An 18643-nucleotide genomic window follows, 5' to 3' on the forward strand; every position below is an offset into this window, starting at 1 on the left:
TTTTTTAAAACGACCATCTCTACTAGCAGTATCAGAAAAGAACCAGAGGTGATCGAAAAGGCGCTGTATCAATGAAAACACCGGCGCACTGTTTACTCAGGCCTAAACACCACCACCAACTCTGCCCTCGGCCTCTGTCGATGACCTTGTGGATGGTTTTAGCTCCAATGTTATGACTCTTATGGATGCTATTGCACCACTAAAGACCAAGGTTTTATCTGGAAGGAAAAAGTCACCATGGAGAAATGCCACAGCAGTGAGATCCCAAAGAACAAAGTGTAGACAGGCCGAACGTAGGTCTACTACGACATCTACAAAGACAACCTCCGTATCTATAATCAGGGGCAAGGCAGTCCTTTTTCTCAGAGGTTATCAACAAAAATAATAATTCCCACACCCTGTTTGCTGTTGTCGATAGACTGACAAACCCCTCATCATCAGTCCCTCCTGAGCTCCTGTCCAGCAAGTCGTGCAATGACTTTGCAGATTTCTTCACCGATAAAATTCTGAAGATAAGACAAACAATGTCTAGCTCCACCTCAGGGAACATGGCTTTGTCACCTATGCCTCCAGATTCACTAATGAATCTACAACATTTTAAACTTTTAGATTGTGCATCTCGGATTGAAACTGTTCCAACAGCTAAAGTCCACTACCTGCTGTCTTGATCTGCTGCCCACAAGCTTCTTTAAAAATATTTTTAACAGTGTTGCACCAGAAGTACTGAACATAGTAAACACTTCCCTTCAATCAGGGCATTTTCCCGAAGCCTTAAAAACAGTGATCAAGCCCCTATTGAAGAAGCCTAATTTGGATGCCTCAGCTATGAGCAACTGCAGGCCCATATCTAATTTAGCATTTTTGGCAAAGATTATTGAAAGGGTAGTTTACTAACAAATTTACTGCTTTATGACCCAAAACAATATTTTTAATGTTTTCCAGTCGGGATTTCGGCCACATCACAGCACCGAGACTACACTCGCTAAGGTCCTAAACAACATACATCTAAACAGTGATGCATCAAAAGCTTCAGTTTTGGTACTTCTAGATCTCAGTGCTGCTTTTGATACGGTGGACCACAACATACTGCTTGACAGACTGGAGAAGTGGGTGGGACTCTCTGGTTCTGTGCTGGACTGGTTCAAATCTTACTTGAAAGATCGGGATTATTTTGTTTCCCTAAGTAATTTTGAATCAGAACGTACAAAACCCCCTCCCCCCCTCCCCCTCCCCCCCCCCTCCCTCCCCCCTCCCCCCCCCCTCCCCCCCCCCCCTCCCCCCCCCCCCCTCCCCCCCCCCCCTCCCCCCCTCCCTCCCCCCCCCCCCCCCTCCCTCCCCCCCCCCCCCCTGTGGAAAAACCTTTGCCAGAAGAACTGTTGTGGTTCTAGAAGCCTAGCAAGAGCAGTTAGGAAGGGCTGTAAATGCTAGGGTTAACAGTGATGCCCAGAGCCAAGAAATGAACATTTAAAAATTAGTATATCAGTCCATGTCCTCCAGTACTTTGTGTGTTTCCTTTCTGCTCGCTGATTAGTTCCAACTCTCGCCTTATAACTTTTTGTGTTTACATCCTTGTAGAATATTCTTGAATTCCATGTTAGGTGCACTTGAGTTGGTTCAATTTGGATGATTGCCAAGGAGATTCCTCAGGAAACAAAAAAGAACACTGCTAACATGGAAAGAAAAAATAGTGCAATTTAAAAAAAAAAAACTATGATTGGAGAGATTTGCTTCCAGAACCGTCCAACTTCAATCTCATCGCCAACAGTATTCTTCTATAACATTTAAATAATTTATTTTGTTTATGTATAACTTATTTAATTAAATAACTCTCTCTGTGGGAGCTTTCTGTACATAACTTGTTATCAAGATGAACTTGTTTTCTTGAGAGTATAACAGTGACTATGCTTCAAAAAATACCCCATTAACCAATTCTCAGGTTTAACAATACTATAACTGCAAGTCCATTTGAAACACACTGAGCCTTCATTAAGTATGCGCTGCAATTATGATAAAAGTTAACTTTTCTTTGAAAATAACCAGAATGAGTAAAAAGGGGAAATTTCTTCATTTTTCATTTACAGCAACGCAGACACGAGAAGAGTAGCAAAGTTTAAATGGAGTGCAATTGCCACTTCATATTCCATACTTTGTTCATTCAAGGTAAGTTACTGCATTAATTGTGTCTACTTTCACATCCTCAGTGCATTCTTGGCAATCTGAAATGAGTAATCTTCCTTATTTAAGACTACAAGTCATTTTGCTACCATTTCTTCAGCTGAACTCGTTCAGAAACAATCCAAGTAAGCAAGTTCCCCAGCTGTTGGCCCTTATGAACAATTATTTCCAGATATCAATACAGATTTTCCTTCCAGTTATAAAAACCACATCATCCACTACATATGACTATGCCAACCACAGAGCAGGCAACCAACCAGAAATACAGAAACAATCTATACAGTTACAGTAAAAGGAGTAATATTATGAATGTTCTGCTCATAGTAACTCCTCATTTCAACATCTACATACCGGTAGTAAATTTTAACTATAACGGAGTATATCAAATGCATAGAAAATGAATCACAGGTCAAGAAAGGACAGGTTAATGATTAGTAGGAAAAGCATGTTGAGATTTTGACAATATTTTCAGTCGAGTTGAGTTTGCTACATGTACTGAGGTACATTAAAAAGCTTTCATCGCATGCTAACCAGATTTTGTTGCATGCTAAAGACCAGCTTAAGATACAACTGCAGCAGCCAGAGAATAATGACATGAATGTGAAGGGGGAAATATACCAAGGAAAAGTTGTGAAATGTTTGGCCAGGGAGCATGCAATGGTGCGAGTGGAAAGTTGCAAGAGGAAAACACTGGGAGAGAGGAACCAGTGGACTTCTGCTTCTTTCAATTTTGTTTCCTGTACCAAAGGGATTATAACATCCTGCAAGAAGGGTGATTAGTGAGCAATGATTAAGCATGTCAGCAATATATATCCAAACCACCCCAGGCTGCAACAGAAATTCAAATGTACAGTTCAATGCAAAAAACATTTCAACGAAAAAGTGGGGAACAGAGAATACCGAAATAGTGGTGGAAACTGGGATAAGGTGGGAGTCACAGTGGGCACCAAAAGTGATAGGACTGAAAGGTTTATAAAGGGCCTGTGCCATTGTGGGGACCTAATTTGTGAGTTTAGAAGAGTTTGCGCTCGCCACAAACTCGCAGCATGGTCGCCATGTGGTCCTAGGAGGTCACTAACTCTCCTTCATACTCGAGAGAGGTTCCCACCTACTTGCGGCCTCAGTTTCGTCAAGGAGAATTTTTTAGTATACTGAAAAATTGTCCACGAGTAAAAATTGGTCGGCATGGGAAAAAAATCGATATTCTTTTACTCATAGGTTTAGTCAAAGTAGGTCATAGTAGGTCGGCATGTTATTCGTGGGCAGTCGAAGGAGGTCAAAGGTGGTTGTCTTCAGTCTCCACTATTCGGTGTCAAATTTTCCCGAGAGCATCGGCAAGTAAATCGTAGATAGTCGAAGCTAGTCTTCAACATGGTCGTAGGAGGTCTTCTACATATTCGTAGAAGGTTCTCTACATAGTCGAAGGAGGTCGTAGGAGGTGTTCTACTTCGGCGATACAACAAGACCATGACACTCTCCTAAACTCACAAATTAGGTCCCCACAGTGGGACAGGCCCTTAAGGGTACTGATTGGGAAATTAATTCCTTCATCTCCTATAGAAAGTACATTGAACATTACACGACAGCACAGGAACAGGCCCTTCAGCCCACAATATCCGTGCCAAACATAATGCCGTTAAACATTTCCTCTGCCTGCATGCGATCCATATCATTCCATTCCCTTCCATTTGCCTATTTAAAAGTCTCTTAAATGCTACTGTTGAATCTGCTTCCACCACTACCATGGGCAGAGTGATCCCGGCACCCACCATTGTGAAAAAAGCTATCTCTGTTAATTTCCTATTAACTTTGCCTTTCTCACCTACAGTCTATGACATTTCCCTGATGGGAAACGGTTCTGACTGATGATCCTATATATGCCTCTCATAATTTTACATACTTCTATCAGATCTCCCCTCAACCAGAAAACAATCCAATTTCATACCATGTCTGATTATAGGTAATAAGCTCTTACACAGGCAACACTCTGGTAAACCGCTCTGCTTCTTTTCCAAAGCCTCCACATCCTTACTGTAAATGGGGCAACCAAAACTCCACACAATATTCCAAATGCAGGCTAACCAAAGTTCCAAAAAGCTGCAACATGACTTGCAGACTCCAATGCTCAGGGCCCAGACCGATGAAGGCAAGCCCATATGCCTTCTTTACCACTCAATCTATTTGCATTGCCACTTTCAAGGAGTTGTTGGAACCAGGGCTGTGCAGTCAATACCCAAATACCCGACTCTGACCCCATGTATAATAATTCTAAATCTGCTATGATGACAGTACACAAGATGGCATTTCATAACTACATGAATCATCAGGCTACCTTTTAAACCTGTCCTTAAAGTTTTTAGTCTAATGGTTACCTCTCGTGGCTTTTTAAAATTGTTTTAGTCATTAAGACACTGGGATTATCAATGTCTCCTAGAAAGGGTTTTAGATCAAGCAAACGCTGGCGATGGCGTTTGTTTATGTTTTATTTCTCGTCGTTCTGCTGCCAAATGGCAGCACCGATGTGATTTCCCATTCTCTCAGGTGGAAATAAAGTGTGCTGTATGTTTAAAAAGTGGGATTTTATTCGATTTACGTAGTCTATTTAGAAATTTATGTTGGAGTCGGAGTTGGGACTTTTTACCAACCCCAGCAGCACCAAAATTGCTCCGACTCCGAATCGATGACACCACAGCCCTGGTTGGAACCCAAGACCCCTCTGTATATTAATTCCATTAAGGATCTTGTCATTGACTGTATACGTTCTCTTTACTTTCAAAGTGCAACATCTTGCACTTGCGTGGATTAAACTCCATCTGCCATTCCTGTAGCCGATGTATATTTTGCAGTATACATTGAAAGTCCTCCACGCTGTCCGCAACTCCACCAATTTAGGTGGTGCTGCAATTTTACCAACTATCTGTAGCTAAACCATCTTACATACATCAAAAAACAAGAGAAGTCCCAACACTGATCCCTGCGGAACTCCACTAGTCACAGACCTACAGTCAGAATGGTGGAAAAATGTCGTAAGATCAGACAGGTAAAATAGTTTCTGAATTACCGTCAGAATTTATTCTTTGCAGTTGAAAGAAACCTGTGGCCTACAAGAAGAAAACTGACAGTGGTGTAGTTTAAATGAAACAACTCTTCACTGAAAACTTTGAATGCTCCAATATCCCTGAAATGGTTCACACCATGCTCAAGCATCAGAATGTCAGAGCCTGCCTCGTTCTTCTTTATATAATCCGCTCAATGTGTATTATTTTCCTTTGTGCACTTACGCAGTGTGCGCCAAGATAAAGGCGGAAGAATAGGATTATGTGAGAGTTTCAGATAAAAGTCTGCCACAATGTTATGTACAGTGATAATAAAAATATAGCCAGGAAATAAGTTTTAATAGAATTGGGTGGCATGGTCCTGCCATATATCCATGATGCTAATAACATTTGTGACCTTATTGTTAATCAAGAATCAAAAACAAATTATTATTATTATTATGGGGAGAAACATGGAAGTGGGTAGTGACTGTAGGTACGCTTGCAGAGATATGGGGCAGGAGGGATTCATAATGTAAGAGTAGATCATGGAAGCTTCCAAGTCTGCTTCATTCCAAATAGTACAGATAAGCTAATACCATGAATTTCAATATTCAACTCTATCCCAATAATATTAGCAACCACAATTCCCAATTAAATCATAATCCCAGATTGAAAATGGACAAAACATAAATTTTACTTCTAGTCCAGCCTATTTCAATGACTGGCTGAAAATAAAATGGTTCTTAAATAGGCAATTATATCTTTGTTACAGTCTACACCCAAGAGAAATAGCCACTCAAAATGTACTGTCAAGCCCTATAAGAAGACTTAAAATTTTGCAAAAGTATTTCCTTCACTTTGCACCAACAATCAGGGGGAATTAAATTTAAGATAACTGGTAGAAAGATTAGAGGGAAATTTAGGAAAATATTCTACAACCAACTAATGATCTGCGTCTGAACTTATTAACTGCTTGTGGAACTTACTGCACTAAATGACTGCATGCCTAAATACAAAGTGAGCACTTTTGCACAGCAATCCTGTGGTTGCAAAGTATTTTAGAATATCTTGAGGGCTTAAAGTAAAAATTCAACTTTCTTGTCTTTTTAAATGTGACAATTGGACAACTAAGATATATTGCGCAACAAACTCACCTTTTTTCATTTCCATAAGATTTTTGTGCAACCTTGGCATGTAGAATTAGTACGGTTTGATCACCACGCTCCTTAAGGTAATTTCTCATTGCTTCCCTAAATAAAAACATAAGATAGAGTATCTCTATAATACTAAAATTCTTCGTCTTGTTTGTGGCAGTGTGGGTGTATGTGTCAATCTGGTTAAATTTCCTATTTTCTTCAAAACGTTAGGCCACAGCCTTTCCCATTTTCACACATCCTACTCACATTTTTCCCGTCGAGGCAATAAACATCTTACTGTCAGATTCCCACCTATATTTACGGACTTTTTCATCGTTTAAAGTTTTTAAAAAAGCCAGAAAATTCACCCATTTCGTAAAAAAAAAACCCCTGTGACGTCACAATCGACTCGCAAAGCAGGACGGGAAACTCGGGGAGGGAGGGGCACTCCAGCGCACCGGCCGTTGCCGGCGCCCGGTGGGAAGGGTGGTGCTGGAGTGAGAGCCGAGGCTTGGGATGGAGCCATGACCGGGGCTGAAAAAGTAGTCGCTGGAACCAAGGGCGAGCCTGGGTCCGGGGTCAGGGACGAGCCCACTGGAGTCTACAGCCAGGGCGACGGCCGAGCTGATGGCTGGAGTCTACAGCCAGGGCCGGGCAGAGTACGAGAACCAGGCCTTGTTCCAGGCCCTGGCAATGCTCTAAGACCTGGGAGGTCCTGGGGCAGGAATGGAAATAAGGGGAGGGGGAGGAGGATGAGAGGGGATGAGGTGAGAGGTGGGGTGGTCGAGGGGGAGGGGGTGGAGGAGGATGCCCCTCACTCCCACCCTCTCTACCCCCTCCCTCTCTACCCTCCATCCCCCTCTCTACCCCCTCCCTATCTACTCACTCCCACCCTCTACCCCTTCTCTCTCCCTCTCTCCCCCCACTCTACCCCCCTCCCCTTACCCTCCCTCTCCCTTCCCTCTAACTCCTCCCCCTCCCTCTCTAACACTCCTCCCTCTCTAGGGATTGAAGAGGGGGAGGAGGGAGTGATGGGGGATGAGGAGAAATGAGCAGTTGGGGGCTATGAGTGAGTGGTGCAATATTGCATTGGGGGAACGGCTTGCATTGGGGGAACGGGTGAGTGGTGGAATCTTGCGTTGGGGGAGTAGACCCAACCGGTGTCTAGTATATCATGAAATCCAATTAACAATATAAAGTAACAGAGGATTTTCAGAGCTGCAAAGCCTGGATACAATGTCTATGAGAATTTGTTTCCCGATTCGAACATTGGTTAGAAATGTGGTAGTGGTTAGATTTAAATTAAACCCATTTTATTTGAAAGACTGAAGCTACAAAATAAAATAATCTGAGCCATGCGATGCAGTAGTGTACAATTGAAGATTAATTTGACAACCAACAACTTTCACAACCCTTATTTATTTTTGCAGCTTTTATCTATTTGTTTTAAATAATAAGGTTCACATTTTCTACTTAGGAATATGATAACATATTTCTGTGGAAGACGTGCAATATTTTTGTGGCTCTAAACCAAAGGAGGAAGCACCATATATTATGGAATCTTACCTGGTAAGGCGTTTGGGCTGAGGTCGCTCCCCAAACTTCCTGCAAAGCAAATAATAAAAAAAAAATACATGACAGGTATTAAAAGATTAAGTCCTAATTTCATAATGCCCATGTCCTCAAATTCACCAATCCCAAAATAAATGTATTTTTCTTAATTTAGGAATCAACATGAACCTAACAATTTGAAAGCATCTAATTTAACAACAATGCTCTACTTAATTTCCCCACTCCGCTTTGTCGCAAGGCAACAAAGATTTCTGAGCACCCAAAATATTTCTTACTCACGCTATGGGATGATCTGTATGAAGAGCAGACTTAATTTCCATTTTGCATGTAATGCACAATATACCAGTCCAGTATGTCAACAATATAGCACCCTCTATTTATTAAAATGCTTGAAGGCCCTTTGCAAAAGAGTTTACAAACTAAAGGGTGAGGCTGGTATTCAGAAGGCCAGTTTTAATGATGGGATGGTGCCTGGTCTAAAACTCACAGGATTAAAGGAGACATCTCATTTGCAGTCTTTTCATTGACCCTCAAACAAACTCTTTCTACTGATGCAGCCTAATCAGCTGTGTAATTGCAACATTTTCTGTTAAATTGCAAGTTTGACAGTCTCACCAAGGCAGTAGAGAGGGAGAAGGAATTGGTATGAATGACGAGGAAGAATGAGGCATCATCATGGGATTCATAGGATGTGGTCAATGCCACAGTACATTGAGGAAGAGGGGGGCGTAGAGGATAGGAAATCACTCAAGCACACTTCTGAGGAAAGACAAAATGCCAGAGAAAGACAAAATGCTGCAGTAACTCAGCGGAACAGGCAGCATCTCTGCAGAGAAGGAATGGATGAGGAGAGACCCTTCTTCAGACTGATGTCAGGGTAGCAGGCAGTACAGACATAAAATGTAGTCGCAGACAGTAAGACTGGTTGGGAAGGGGAGGAGATGGAGAGAGAGGGAAAGCAAGGGCTACTTGAAGTTAGAGAAGTCAATGTTCATACCGCTGGGGTGTAAGCTACCCAAGCAAAACATGAGGTGCTGTTCCTTCAATTTGTGCTGGGCCTCACTCTGACTATGGAGGAGGCCCAGGACAGAAAGGTCAGTGTGGGAATGGGAGGGAGGGTTAAAGTGTTGAGCAACCGGGAGATCAGGTAGGTCTAGGCGGACTGAGCGTAGGTGTTCTCGCCGATATACAGGAGTCCACACCTGGAACAGCAGATACAGTATGAGGTTGGAGGAGGTACAAATGAACCAACCTCTGCCTCACCTGAAAAGGCTGTTGCAGTCCTTGGATGGAGTGGGGGGAAAGAGGCACAAGGACATGTGTTGTATCTCCTGTGGTTCTAGGGGAAACTTCCTGGGGAGGGGGTGGGAAAGGATGAGTTGACCAGGGAGTTGCGGAGGGAGCCGTCTCTGCGGAAAGGGGTGGAGGTGGAAATATGTGGCTAGTAGTAGGGATCCCGTTGGAGGTGGAGAAAATGTCGGGGGATTATGCACTGTATGTGATGGCTGAAGGGGTGGAAGGAGAGGGCAAGGCAATTTGGGGGGGGGGGGGGGGGGGGGGGGGGGGGGGGGGGGGGGGGGGGGGAAGAAGGGGGAGCAAGAGCGGAGCTGTGGGATATCGAGGAGACCCCAATGAGAGCCTCATCTGTAATGGAAGAGGGGAACCCAGTCCCTAAAGAATGAGGACATCTCTGATGACCTGGTATGGAACACCCATCTTGGGCGCAGATGCGGCAGACAGAGGAATTGGGAGCAGGGGATAGAGTCTTTACAGGAGTTTCCCGCTCTCTCCATCCCCTCCCCCTTCTCTGACCAGTCTTACAGTTTCCGACTACATTTTATCTCTGTACCGCCCACTCAGTCTGAAAAAAGGTCTCAACCCGAAACGTCACCCATTCCTTCTCTCCAGAGTTGCTGTCTGTTCCGCTGAATTACTCCAGCATTTTGTGTCTGTCTTCGATTTAAACCAGCATCTGCTGTTCTTTCTACAAGTGCTGGAGTAACTTCGGAAGTCAGGTAGCATCCTTGGAGGACATGGATAGGTGAAGTTTCAGGACAGGACCCTTCTTCAGAATCAAAAACTATCCAGGGATGCTGCCTGACCAGTTACTCCAGCATTTGGTGTCTTTCTTTGGTACATCAGCATCTGATTCCTAGTTTCTGCACACACCCTCATCGATTTTGGTGATGACAGGGTCAAAAGAACAGGAGATAGAACTCATGGGCAAGATAAACTCAGTTCATGAGTACAAGACCACCTCAAACAGATCGAATGGCAGATTAAAGTTTGGTTTGGGAAGGAAGGAAGCCGATAGAAACAGCTGATCAGATGGTCTCAATCTTAGTGACAAAGGCTCATTGCAATTGTTGGTGTCCGAACAGAGGAGCCAGGAAACGGCTGTTTGCATTAGAGACCATTCTAGGTATCCAAGGTGATCTGCAAGTGAGCAGTTAGCCCAACCACGATTTGTAGGACTTCAAAGAGTATACAGGTGCACAACCTTTTATCCGAAAGCCTTGGGACCAGACACTTCTCGGATTTCGGAATTTTTCGGATTTCAGAAGAAGATTTTTAGCGTAGATTAGGTAGGTAGCACTGGCGGCTTGAAAAGTCTGGAGCGGCTGCCTCACCCCGGAGACCAGGGAATCATTGTAAATCATTCCTTAAATGTTAGTCAGTTAGTTTGGAGGGATTTTATGTGGTTGGGGGGGGGGGGCGGTGAAGGGGGAAACATTAATTCTTAGTCCCCTACCTGGTCGGAGAGGCGGGGAGTGGGCAATGCCTTACCGGGTCGCCATGCAGGTAAGCTCCGGAGCGCTGTGGCCGCCGACTCACAACATCGCGGAGCTGCGGGCCGTGCTGGATTTGGAGCGCCGCGCAGCCAGGGGTAGAGTTGCCGGGGTCGGAGCTCGAACCAGCGCCGCGATGTTGGGAGTCGACGGCCACAGCGCTCCGGAGCTTACTGCACGGCGACCCGGTAAGGCATTGCCCGCTCCCCGCCACTCCGACCAGGTAGGGGACTAAGAATTAAAGTTTCGCCCTTCACACCCCCCCCCTTCACATAAAAACCCTCCAAACTAAATGACTAACATTTAAGCAATTATTTACAGATGTTTAAGTGTCTCCCCGGTCTCCGGGGAGGAGGCAGCCGCTACAGTAGTACAGACCTGGGTTGACCGTGGGTCGTTTCGGGTCAAGTTTGGCACCAAACGCGAGGTTTGGTGTGCAGACGACATCCTGGAAAAAATGTCCGGTTTTCGGAGCTTTTCGGTTTCCGGAACTCCGGATAAAAGGTTGTGCACCTGTAATATACTAGTTACAGTAGTAGACAAGCAATGTGTAAAATAAGAGTGAACATCTGGAGACATGTTTGAATAATGCCATAACTAAATAAGTCCAATAAAAAGCCATCTATTATAATTGTGCTCATAAATGTACAGGATTGTTGGAATACAATCCACTTTGATATTCTTTTTAGGAAAGAAATTGGCCAGAATTGCTGACTTGGCCTACATGCAACTCCAAAAATCACAGCAATATAGCAGGTGGGACTAAGGGGAAAAAAATTTGTTCGGCATGGACTTGTAGGGCCGAGATGGCCTGTTTCCGTGCTGTAATTGTTATATGGTTATATGATTATTCCCTGCCCTTGCAAATGGCACATATCGGATGGCTCACAAGGCTAAACCTTTATGCAATACTTACTAACAAAGCTGTTCCACCACTTCAGAATAATCTAAATGGGGCTATATCACAGCACCAGCTCTTACAGGTTCGGCCCAAATACACAGGAAAATTAAATCCAGAGTCAAAGTGAGAGTAATAAGCCATTTTGAGCCGTTTCATCAATGACCCTGCCACAGTGTCAAAAAAGGTTTTTGGTGATGAGGGTAGTGATCAGTTACATTTACATCACTTCCCATAATAGAGCAATGTGTGTGTACCTGCAGTAATACAGCAGCATCAGTCGGGGTTGGGCCAGCAAGTAGCAGTAACATTCATATGCAATTTTAACTACATCCCCTTGACATTCAGCAGCATAATTATCTTCAATACATTGGGGGAATTTGTAGGAGGGAACAGGCTCAAAAGGTAGATGGTAGGGATTTTGAAGAGGAGATACAGTGCCCTCCATAATGTCTGGGCCAAAGACCCATCATTTATTTATTTGCCTCCGTAATCCACTAGTTGAGATTTGTAATAGTAAAAAAAATAACATGCGATTAAAGTGCACATTGTCAGATTTTAATAAAGGCCATTTTTATACATTTTGGTTTCACCATGTAGTAATTGCAGCAGTGTTTATACACAGTGCCCCCATTTCAGGGCACCATAATGTTTGGGACACAGCAATGTCATGTAAATGAAAGTAGTCATGTTTCGTATTTTGTTGCATATCCTTTGCATGCAAAGACTGCTTGAAGTCTGCGATTCATGGACATCACCAGTTGCTGGGTGTCTACTCTGGTGATGCTCTGCCAGGCCTGTATTGCAGCCATCTTTAGCTTATGCTTGTTTTGGGGACTAATCCCCCAGTTTTCTCTTCAGCATTTAAAAGGCATGCTCAATAGGGTTCAGATTGGGTGATTGACTTGGTCACTCAAGACTGACCATTTTTTAGCTTTGAAAAACCCCTTTGTTGCTTTAGCAGTATGTTTGGGATCATTGTTTTGCTTTAGCAGTATATTTTGGGATCATTGCCGGCCAATGCGTTTTGAGGCATTTGTTTGAACTTGAGCAGATAGGATGTGTCTATACACTTCAGAATTCATTTTGCAACGAGAGTCAGCAGTTGTATCATCAATGAAGATAAGTGAGCCTACCTTCAGCAGCCATACATGCCCCGGTTTTAACACCCCCACCACTGTTTCACAGATGAGGTGGTATGCTTTGTGTCTTGGGCAGTTCCTTCTCTCCTCCATACCTTGCTCTTGCCACATCCTTCTCTCCATAGATGCTGCTACACCCGCTGAGTTTCTCCAGCACTTTTGTCTACCTTTGCTCTTGTCATCATCTTCGTCTCATTTGTCCACAAGACCATTTTCCAGAACCGCGGTTGCTCTTTTAAGTACTTCTTGGCCTTCTGTAACCTGGCCATCCTATTTTTGCAGCTAACCAGTGGTTTGCATCTTGCAGTGTAGCCTCTATATTTCTGTTCATGAAGTCTTCTGCGCACAGTCGTCATTGACAAATCCACACCCAACTACTGAAGAGTTTTTTCTGATCTGTTGGACAGGTGTTACGGAGTTTTTCTTTATATTAGGGATAATTCTTCTGTCATCAGCTGTGGAGGTCTTCCTTGGACTGCCAGTCCCTTTGCATTTAGTAAGCTGACCAGTGCTCTCTTTCTTCTTAATGATGTTCCAAATAGTTCATTTTGGTAAGCCTAAGGTTTGGCTGATGTCTCTAACAGTTTTATTCTTGTTTCTCAGTCTCATAATGGCTTATTTGACTTTCATTGGCACAACTTTGGTTCTCATGTTGATAAACAGTAAAAGTTTCCAAAGGTGATGGAAAGACTGGAGGGAAGACAAAGTGCTGAGAGCTCTCTTATACTTGCATTAAGATTACATTTAAACATGCCTGAGCAATTACAAACCCCTGTGAAGCCATGTGTCCCAAACATTATGGTGCCCCGAAATGGGGGGGGGCTATGTATAAACACAGCTGTAATTTCTACATGGTGAAACCAAAATGTATAAAAATACCCTTCAATGAAATATACCGCACTTTAACCACATGTGAATTTTTGTCTATTACAAATCTCAAATTATGGCGTACAGAAGCAAATAAATAAATGATAGATCTTTGTCCCAAACATTATGGAGGGCACTGTATTTATGATGCAAGGTCAAAGCGAAACACTTTCTATTCTCGTAGATGATGCCAGACCAGCTGCGTATTTCCAGCATATCTTTTATTTCATTTAGTTTTGTACAACTGTAGCATGACTTCCACATGTATATCCCAGCCCTAAAACTTCCACTGGTTTTGTTACTTTTATCCATGTTCTAATCTAAGCCTTATCTAGTGCTGTAACACAGATACACTCCAATAGTGTAATGTCCCTCACCACAATATCACCATGACGCCCTTCAATTTGATTTATGATCCAAATGGTGTAATATTAAATTTGTGTTTGTAAATAAACACAACAGTACTGTCAACTACTGTTGTACACCATGCAATATTTTAGAACACAACCTCATAACAAAATGAGATATCCATACAGCAGCAAATTGCAATCAATAGATAGCAAGAACACTTCTTGCATTTGTTAATTCTGAATAAGCCCAATGCATGAACCATATTTTAAATCAACATGTTGCATTCTTTGAGAATGTTTTTTTCCCATATTATTTTCCATATATCAGAATGTTTACAATGAAGAGAACTGCTGATATTTTCACAAATAATCCTTAGTATGTAAATTAACGTTTGAAGGCCTCAAATACACTTGCTGCAAGCTAGCCAGTCTCTGACTTGCACTCGTGGCTGCAAATATTGCTTGCCACTTAAACTCATGCATGCAGATATGGATTAATTTAGATGCTGAGGAGCCAAGGATGGAATTGAACATTTAATAATCAAATATCCCTACTTCTGACATAATGATAGACCAGTCACTGCTGAAATAAATGGAGATGAGGGACTCAAGGAATGACTGGAGTGAAATCTAGTTTAGTTTGATTTATTATTGTCATGTGTAGCGAGGTACAGTGACAAGATTTCTTGCATGCTATTGAGACAGAGAAAAGACTGCATGCATCCGTCAGGGAGTTGAGATGACCAAACTCCATAATCCACAACTACCTCGAGGCAAGATATGACATCAATGATTTCAATGTTCCCTAAACCACCTTGTTCTTCCCCTCATCAAATGCCACATTGATATCTCACAGTTTACAAGAATTAAACCCATTGGTTAATGTTTCACTGAGATATTCGAGTAACAGCCTACTCGATTTCCCTTTCCAATTGCTCACTGTGTCTGGATATTAACTTTATTTCATGAACCAGTGCATCATGTTCCTAATGTACATAAAATAGACATTGCCTATCTAAATATGCAATTTAATTATTATTTTTTAAATTACATGGTTCCAAGATTCACAAATGTAGCTGATGATTCATTAATCCCAATACCACAAAATCCAAAAATATATAAATTTCATTTTTCAATTCATGACTAGCCCCCAGAGTATTATTTACAAATCATTCTGGATTTACAAAGCATTCTAATCCTTTGACAAACTGAACATACTCTTTACTGAAATGCATAAAGTTACTGATGGAGCAACAGACTAAAATAATTGCACGTTACATGATGATAGATGAACAAATTCAAACGTTTTATAAAATTCAAAAGTTCAAGTTATTAGATAAAAATTTTATTGCAGAAAATAATCACTGAATTATGTCATTAACTAAACTCAAAATGACAAGATCTGGTTATTTATTATTCTTCCATATAATTTACTACTTATAACACTATGAATTTGCATTTCCTGCTCATGTGTCATTGCAGTTACAACAGTATGCAGGAGAACTTTTACTCACACTCTGAGCTAGGCTAAACGTTGCTGGCTGGTCCTCAGACTTCAACACAATGGAGACAAGAAATTGCAGATGCTTGAATATTGAGAAAAAGTACTGGGAGGAATTTTGCGGGTCAAGCAGCATCATAACCTGCCAAGTTGCTCCAGGATTTTGTGTTTTACACATACTCGGGGTCCAAAGTGGTTGTGATAGCTTGTCGCAATAAGTCTTAATGGCAAAACGCACAAATATTAAGCTTAGAATGATTTAGTAATTTAAAAATGTACCCCACAATGTAAGTGTTTTAATTACTCCTTTTACTCCTCTGCTGCCTGCACTTTGTTCATCATTTATAAATATTTTGCTCAGTTATCATGGCATATTTTGAATAATGCTTTTATGATGCTAAAGGTAAAAAATGCAGTCAACGTGGTTCCCCAAACTCATTGGCAAGAGTTGGAAATCCCAAACTTGATGAATCCTTCACATCTAGCTGACAATATGTTGAGTATTACAAACTACCTGAACAGGATTAATTTCAATAACATTGATCACGTACACATGCTGGAAAACACATCAAGGTTTGGGCAAGATTCCAACTCAGAAACTCGGGTCAGGCGGCCACCTTGGACAGTCGATATTTGGGGTTGGGACCCTTTATCTGAACAAGGAGAAATATATTTGCTTTACCAGACTGATTCCTGGGATGTCAGGACTTTCATATGAAGAAAGACTGGATAGACTCGGTTTGTACTCGCTAGAAACTTTAGAAGATTGAGGGGGGATCTTATAGAAACTTACAAAATTCTTAAGGGGTTGGACAGGCTAGATGCAGGAAGATTGTTCCCAATGTTGGGGAAGTCCAGAACAAGGGGTCACAGTTTAAGGATAAGGGGGAAATATTTTAGGACCGGGATGAGGAAAACTTTTTTCACACAGAGAGTGGTGAATCTCTGGAACTCTCTGCCACAGAAGGTAGTTGAGGCCAGTTCATTGGCTATATTTAAGAGGCAGTTATATGTGGCCCTTGTGGCTAAAGGGATCAGGGGATATGGAGAGAAGGCAGGTACAGGATACTGAGTTGATGATCAGCCATGATCATATTGAATGGCTCGAAGGGCCGAATGGCCTACTCCTGCACCTATTTTCTATGTTTCTATGTTTCTACCTTGTATTTTTAAAATGCTACATAAACCATTGGGTAAAGATTAAGTTAATATACAATGGCAAATCTGTTATATTTGGCACTGTAATTGCAGCCTTTGCAAACGTATTTCTCTACCCCATTGGTCACCCTCAGACTATCTTTGAACGGACTTTACTGGCTTTACCTTGCACTAAATGTCATCATGTATCTATACACGGTAAATGCATTGTTTTTCCACTGACTGGCTAGCAAGCAACAAAAGCTTTTCACTGTATTTTCACACATGGCAATAAACTAAACTGAACTGATAAACTAAACTGATTTACGCATGTATGCACAACTTTATTTATTTTTTAAAACAAAAAAGACAAAACATTTATTTGCTAGAAACGTAACTTGTGCACAGTATCAGACAAATATTTAAACAGATAAATGGACCACCACCACTTGAATGCAGCACAGAAACGGGACTTTTTGGCCCAACTGTTCCATGCCAACCATTTTACCCGTCTGTTCTAATCTCGTTTACCTGCATTATGCCCATATCTCTCTATGCTTTTCCTATAAAGAAACTTTCCAAATGCCTTTTAAATATTCTATTTTTATCTGCCTCAACCACTTCTTCTGCCAGCTCGTCCTAGATAGCCTCAAACCTGTACTCTCTAATTCTACACGCCCTCGTCTTGGACTTAATATAACCTTGAACAAGCCACCCTTACATTTCCTATTATGGATTAGTTTTCTGGTATCAAGAGGTTCACATTTTTTCCAAAACAAAATACTAATGACTTTATAAGATAAAACCAACACGGGACAGGCAGAACCTGTGAAGAGGAAAAGTTAAATATATTAATTTTTAACTTGTTTTACTTCAAAATCTAAACAAGTTTATCAGCAGAAACAGATCTAGGAAGCGAGGAAAAGGTCAGATGTAAAAAGTAGAACCATCATCATTCTACCGAAGAATGCCATTTGGCCAATCTGCCTCATCAAGTCCATGTTGCCTCGTTGTAGAGCAATTCAGTGAGTTCCAGTCGAGTTCTGCATCTCTGCAAGTATCCTTCAAGCAATCATCTAAACCTCTTTTGAATGTATTGATCATCTCCACTTCCATAACGCTCCTAGGCAGTAAGTTCCAGGTCATTCCCAGTCACTTCATTAACAAGCTCTCATCACTCCATCCCTCCCCACAACGCTAAACTTCCTATTCAAAATTATACAATGTTTCCAATCTTTGCTGTTGGGAACAGCTTTTCTTTGAACAGTCCGTGATTAAAAAGGATTACCGTATTTCCCGGCAATGAAGGCGCTATTTTTATAACCCAAAAATAACGCGTGAAAATTTACCTGCATCTTGGAGGCCGAAGGTTAGGTTGTTAGCCAAGAAAGATAGACTTGGCTATCCTTCAGTACAGCAACATCAAGTACGATGTTGCTGTACCGAGGGGTAGCCAAGTCTATCCCTCATTGCTGGCAGCTGATGGGAACCGGCTGTAAAAGGATAGCGCCGCTGGGCGTGGGGGGAGTTCCTTTCACAGCGTGTGGGGAGTCTGGCCCGGGTCAGCATGGCCTGGGCTGCACAAATTGGCTGGGCCGCCAGGGGTAAAGTTGCGGAGAGGGCAGGAACGTTGAGAAGGAGGGGGTTGGGGATCATGCCAGCAATTCAGTCAATCACCGCTGCCGTGGCGCTCCGGGCTCGGAGCCACCGCATTGTGGCCAGGGAGGGAAGTAGCTCGGGTGGCTGCAAGCGGCCGCCGGATCCAGACAGCGGTACCGGTCGCCACCTCAGCACCTTCTGCCGAATCGCCAGCCAGCCACGGTGTCCTTCAGCACAGGCGCAACCGGTGGAGGTGGTGGTTGGCGGGTAGCTACTGGGCGGAAGGTTGGCTGCTCTGATGCTCTCTGGTCTCTCTCTCGCTCTACTAGTGCCGGGGCAGGCGACTTGGGCGCTACAGCCAGTCTCGGGGACGCGAGGGATCTGGGAACTGCAGCCAGTCCCAGGGCACGCAGGCGATGTTGCCGACCCCTGGACTAAA

The 18643-nt window shown here is 42.7% G+C and overlaps 1 protein-coding gene across 2 annotated transcripts in view; it reads right to left on the bottom strand.

The window, feature by feature from the left end:
• Nucleotides 1-18643, bottom strand: part of rbpjb (recombination signal binding protein for immunoglobulin kappa J region b) — a 95575-nt gene that overhangs the window by 45774 nt on the left and 31158 nt on the right. For both annotated transcript variants that reach the window (XM_055637929.1, XM_055637923.1), the window contains exons 2-3: nt 7916-7954; nt 6368-6463 (exon numbers count right to left, since the gene is read on the bottom strand). In XM_055637929.1, coding sequence (XP_055493904.1) covers nt 6368-6463; nt 7916-7954 — 135 coding nt within the window. The remainder of the gene's footprint in view (nt 1-6367; nt 6464-7915; nt 7955-18643) is intronic.

Source organism: Leucoraja erinacea, chromosome 1 (genome assembly GCF_028641065.1).
Source record: "Leucoraja erinacea ecotype New England chromosome 1, Leri_hhj_1, whole genome shotgun sequence".
NCBI lineage: Eukaryota > Metazoa > Chordata > Chondrichthyes > Rajiformes > Rajidae > Leucoraja > Leucoraja erinaceus.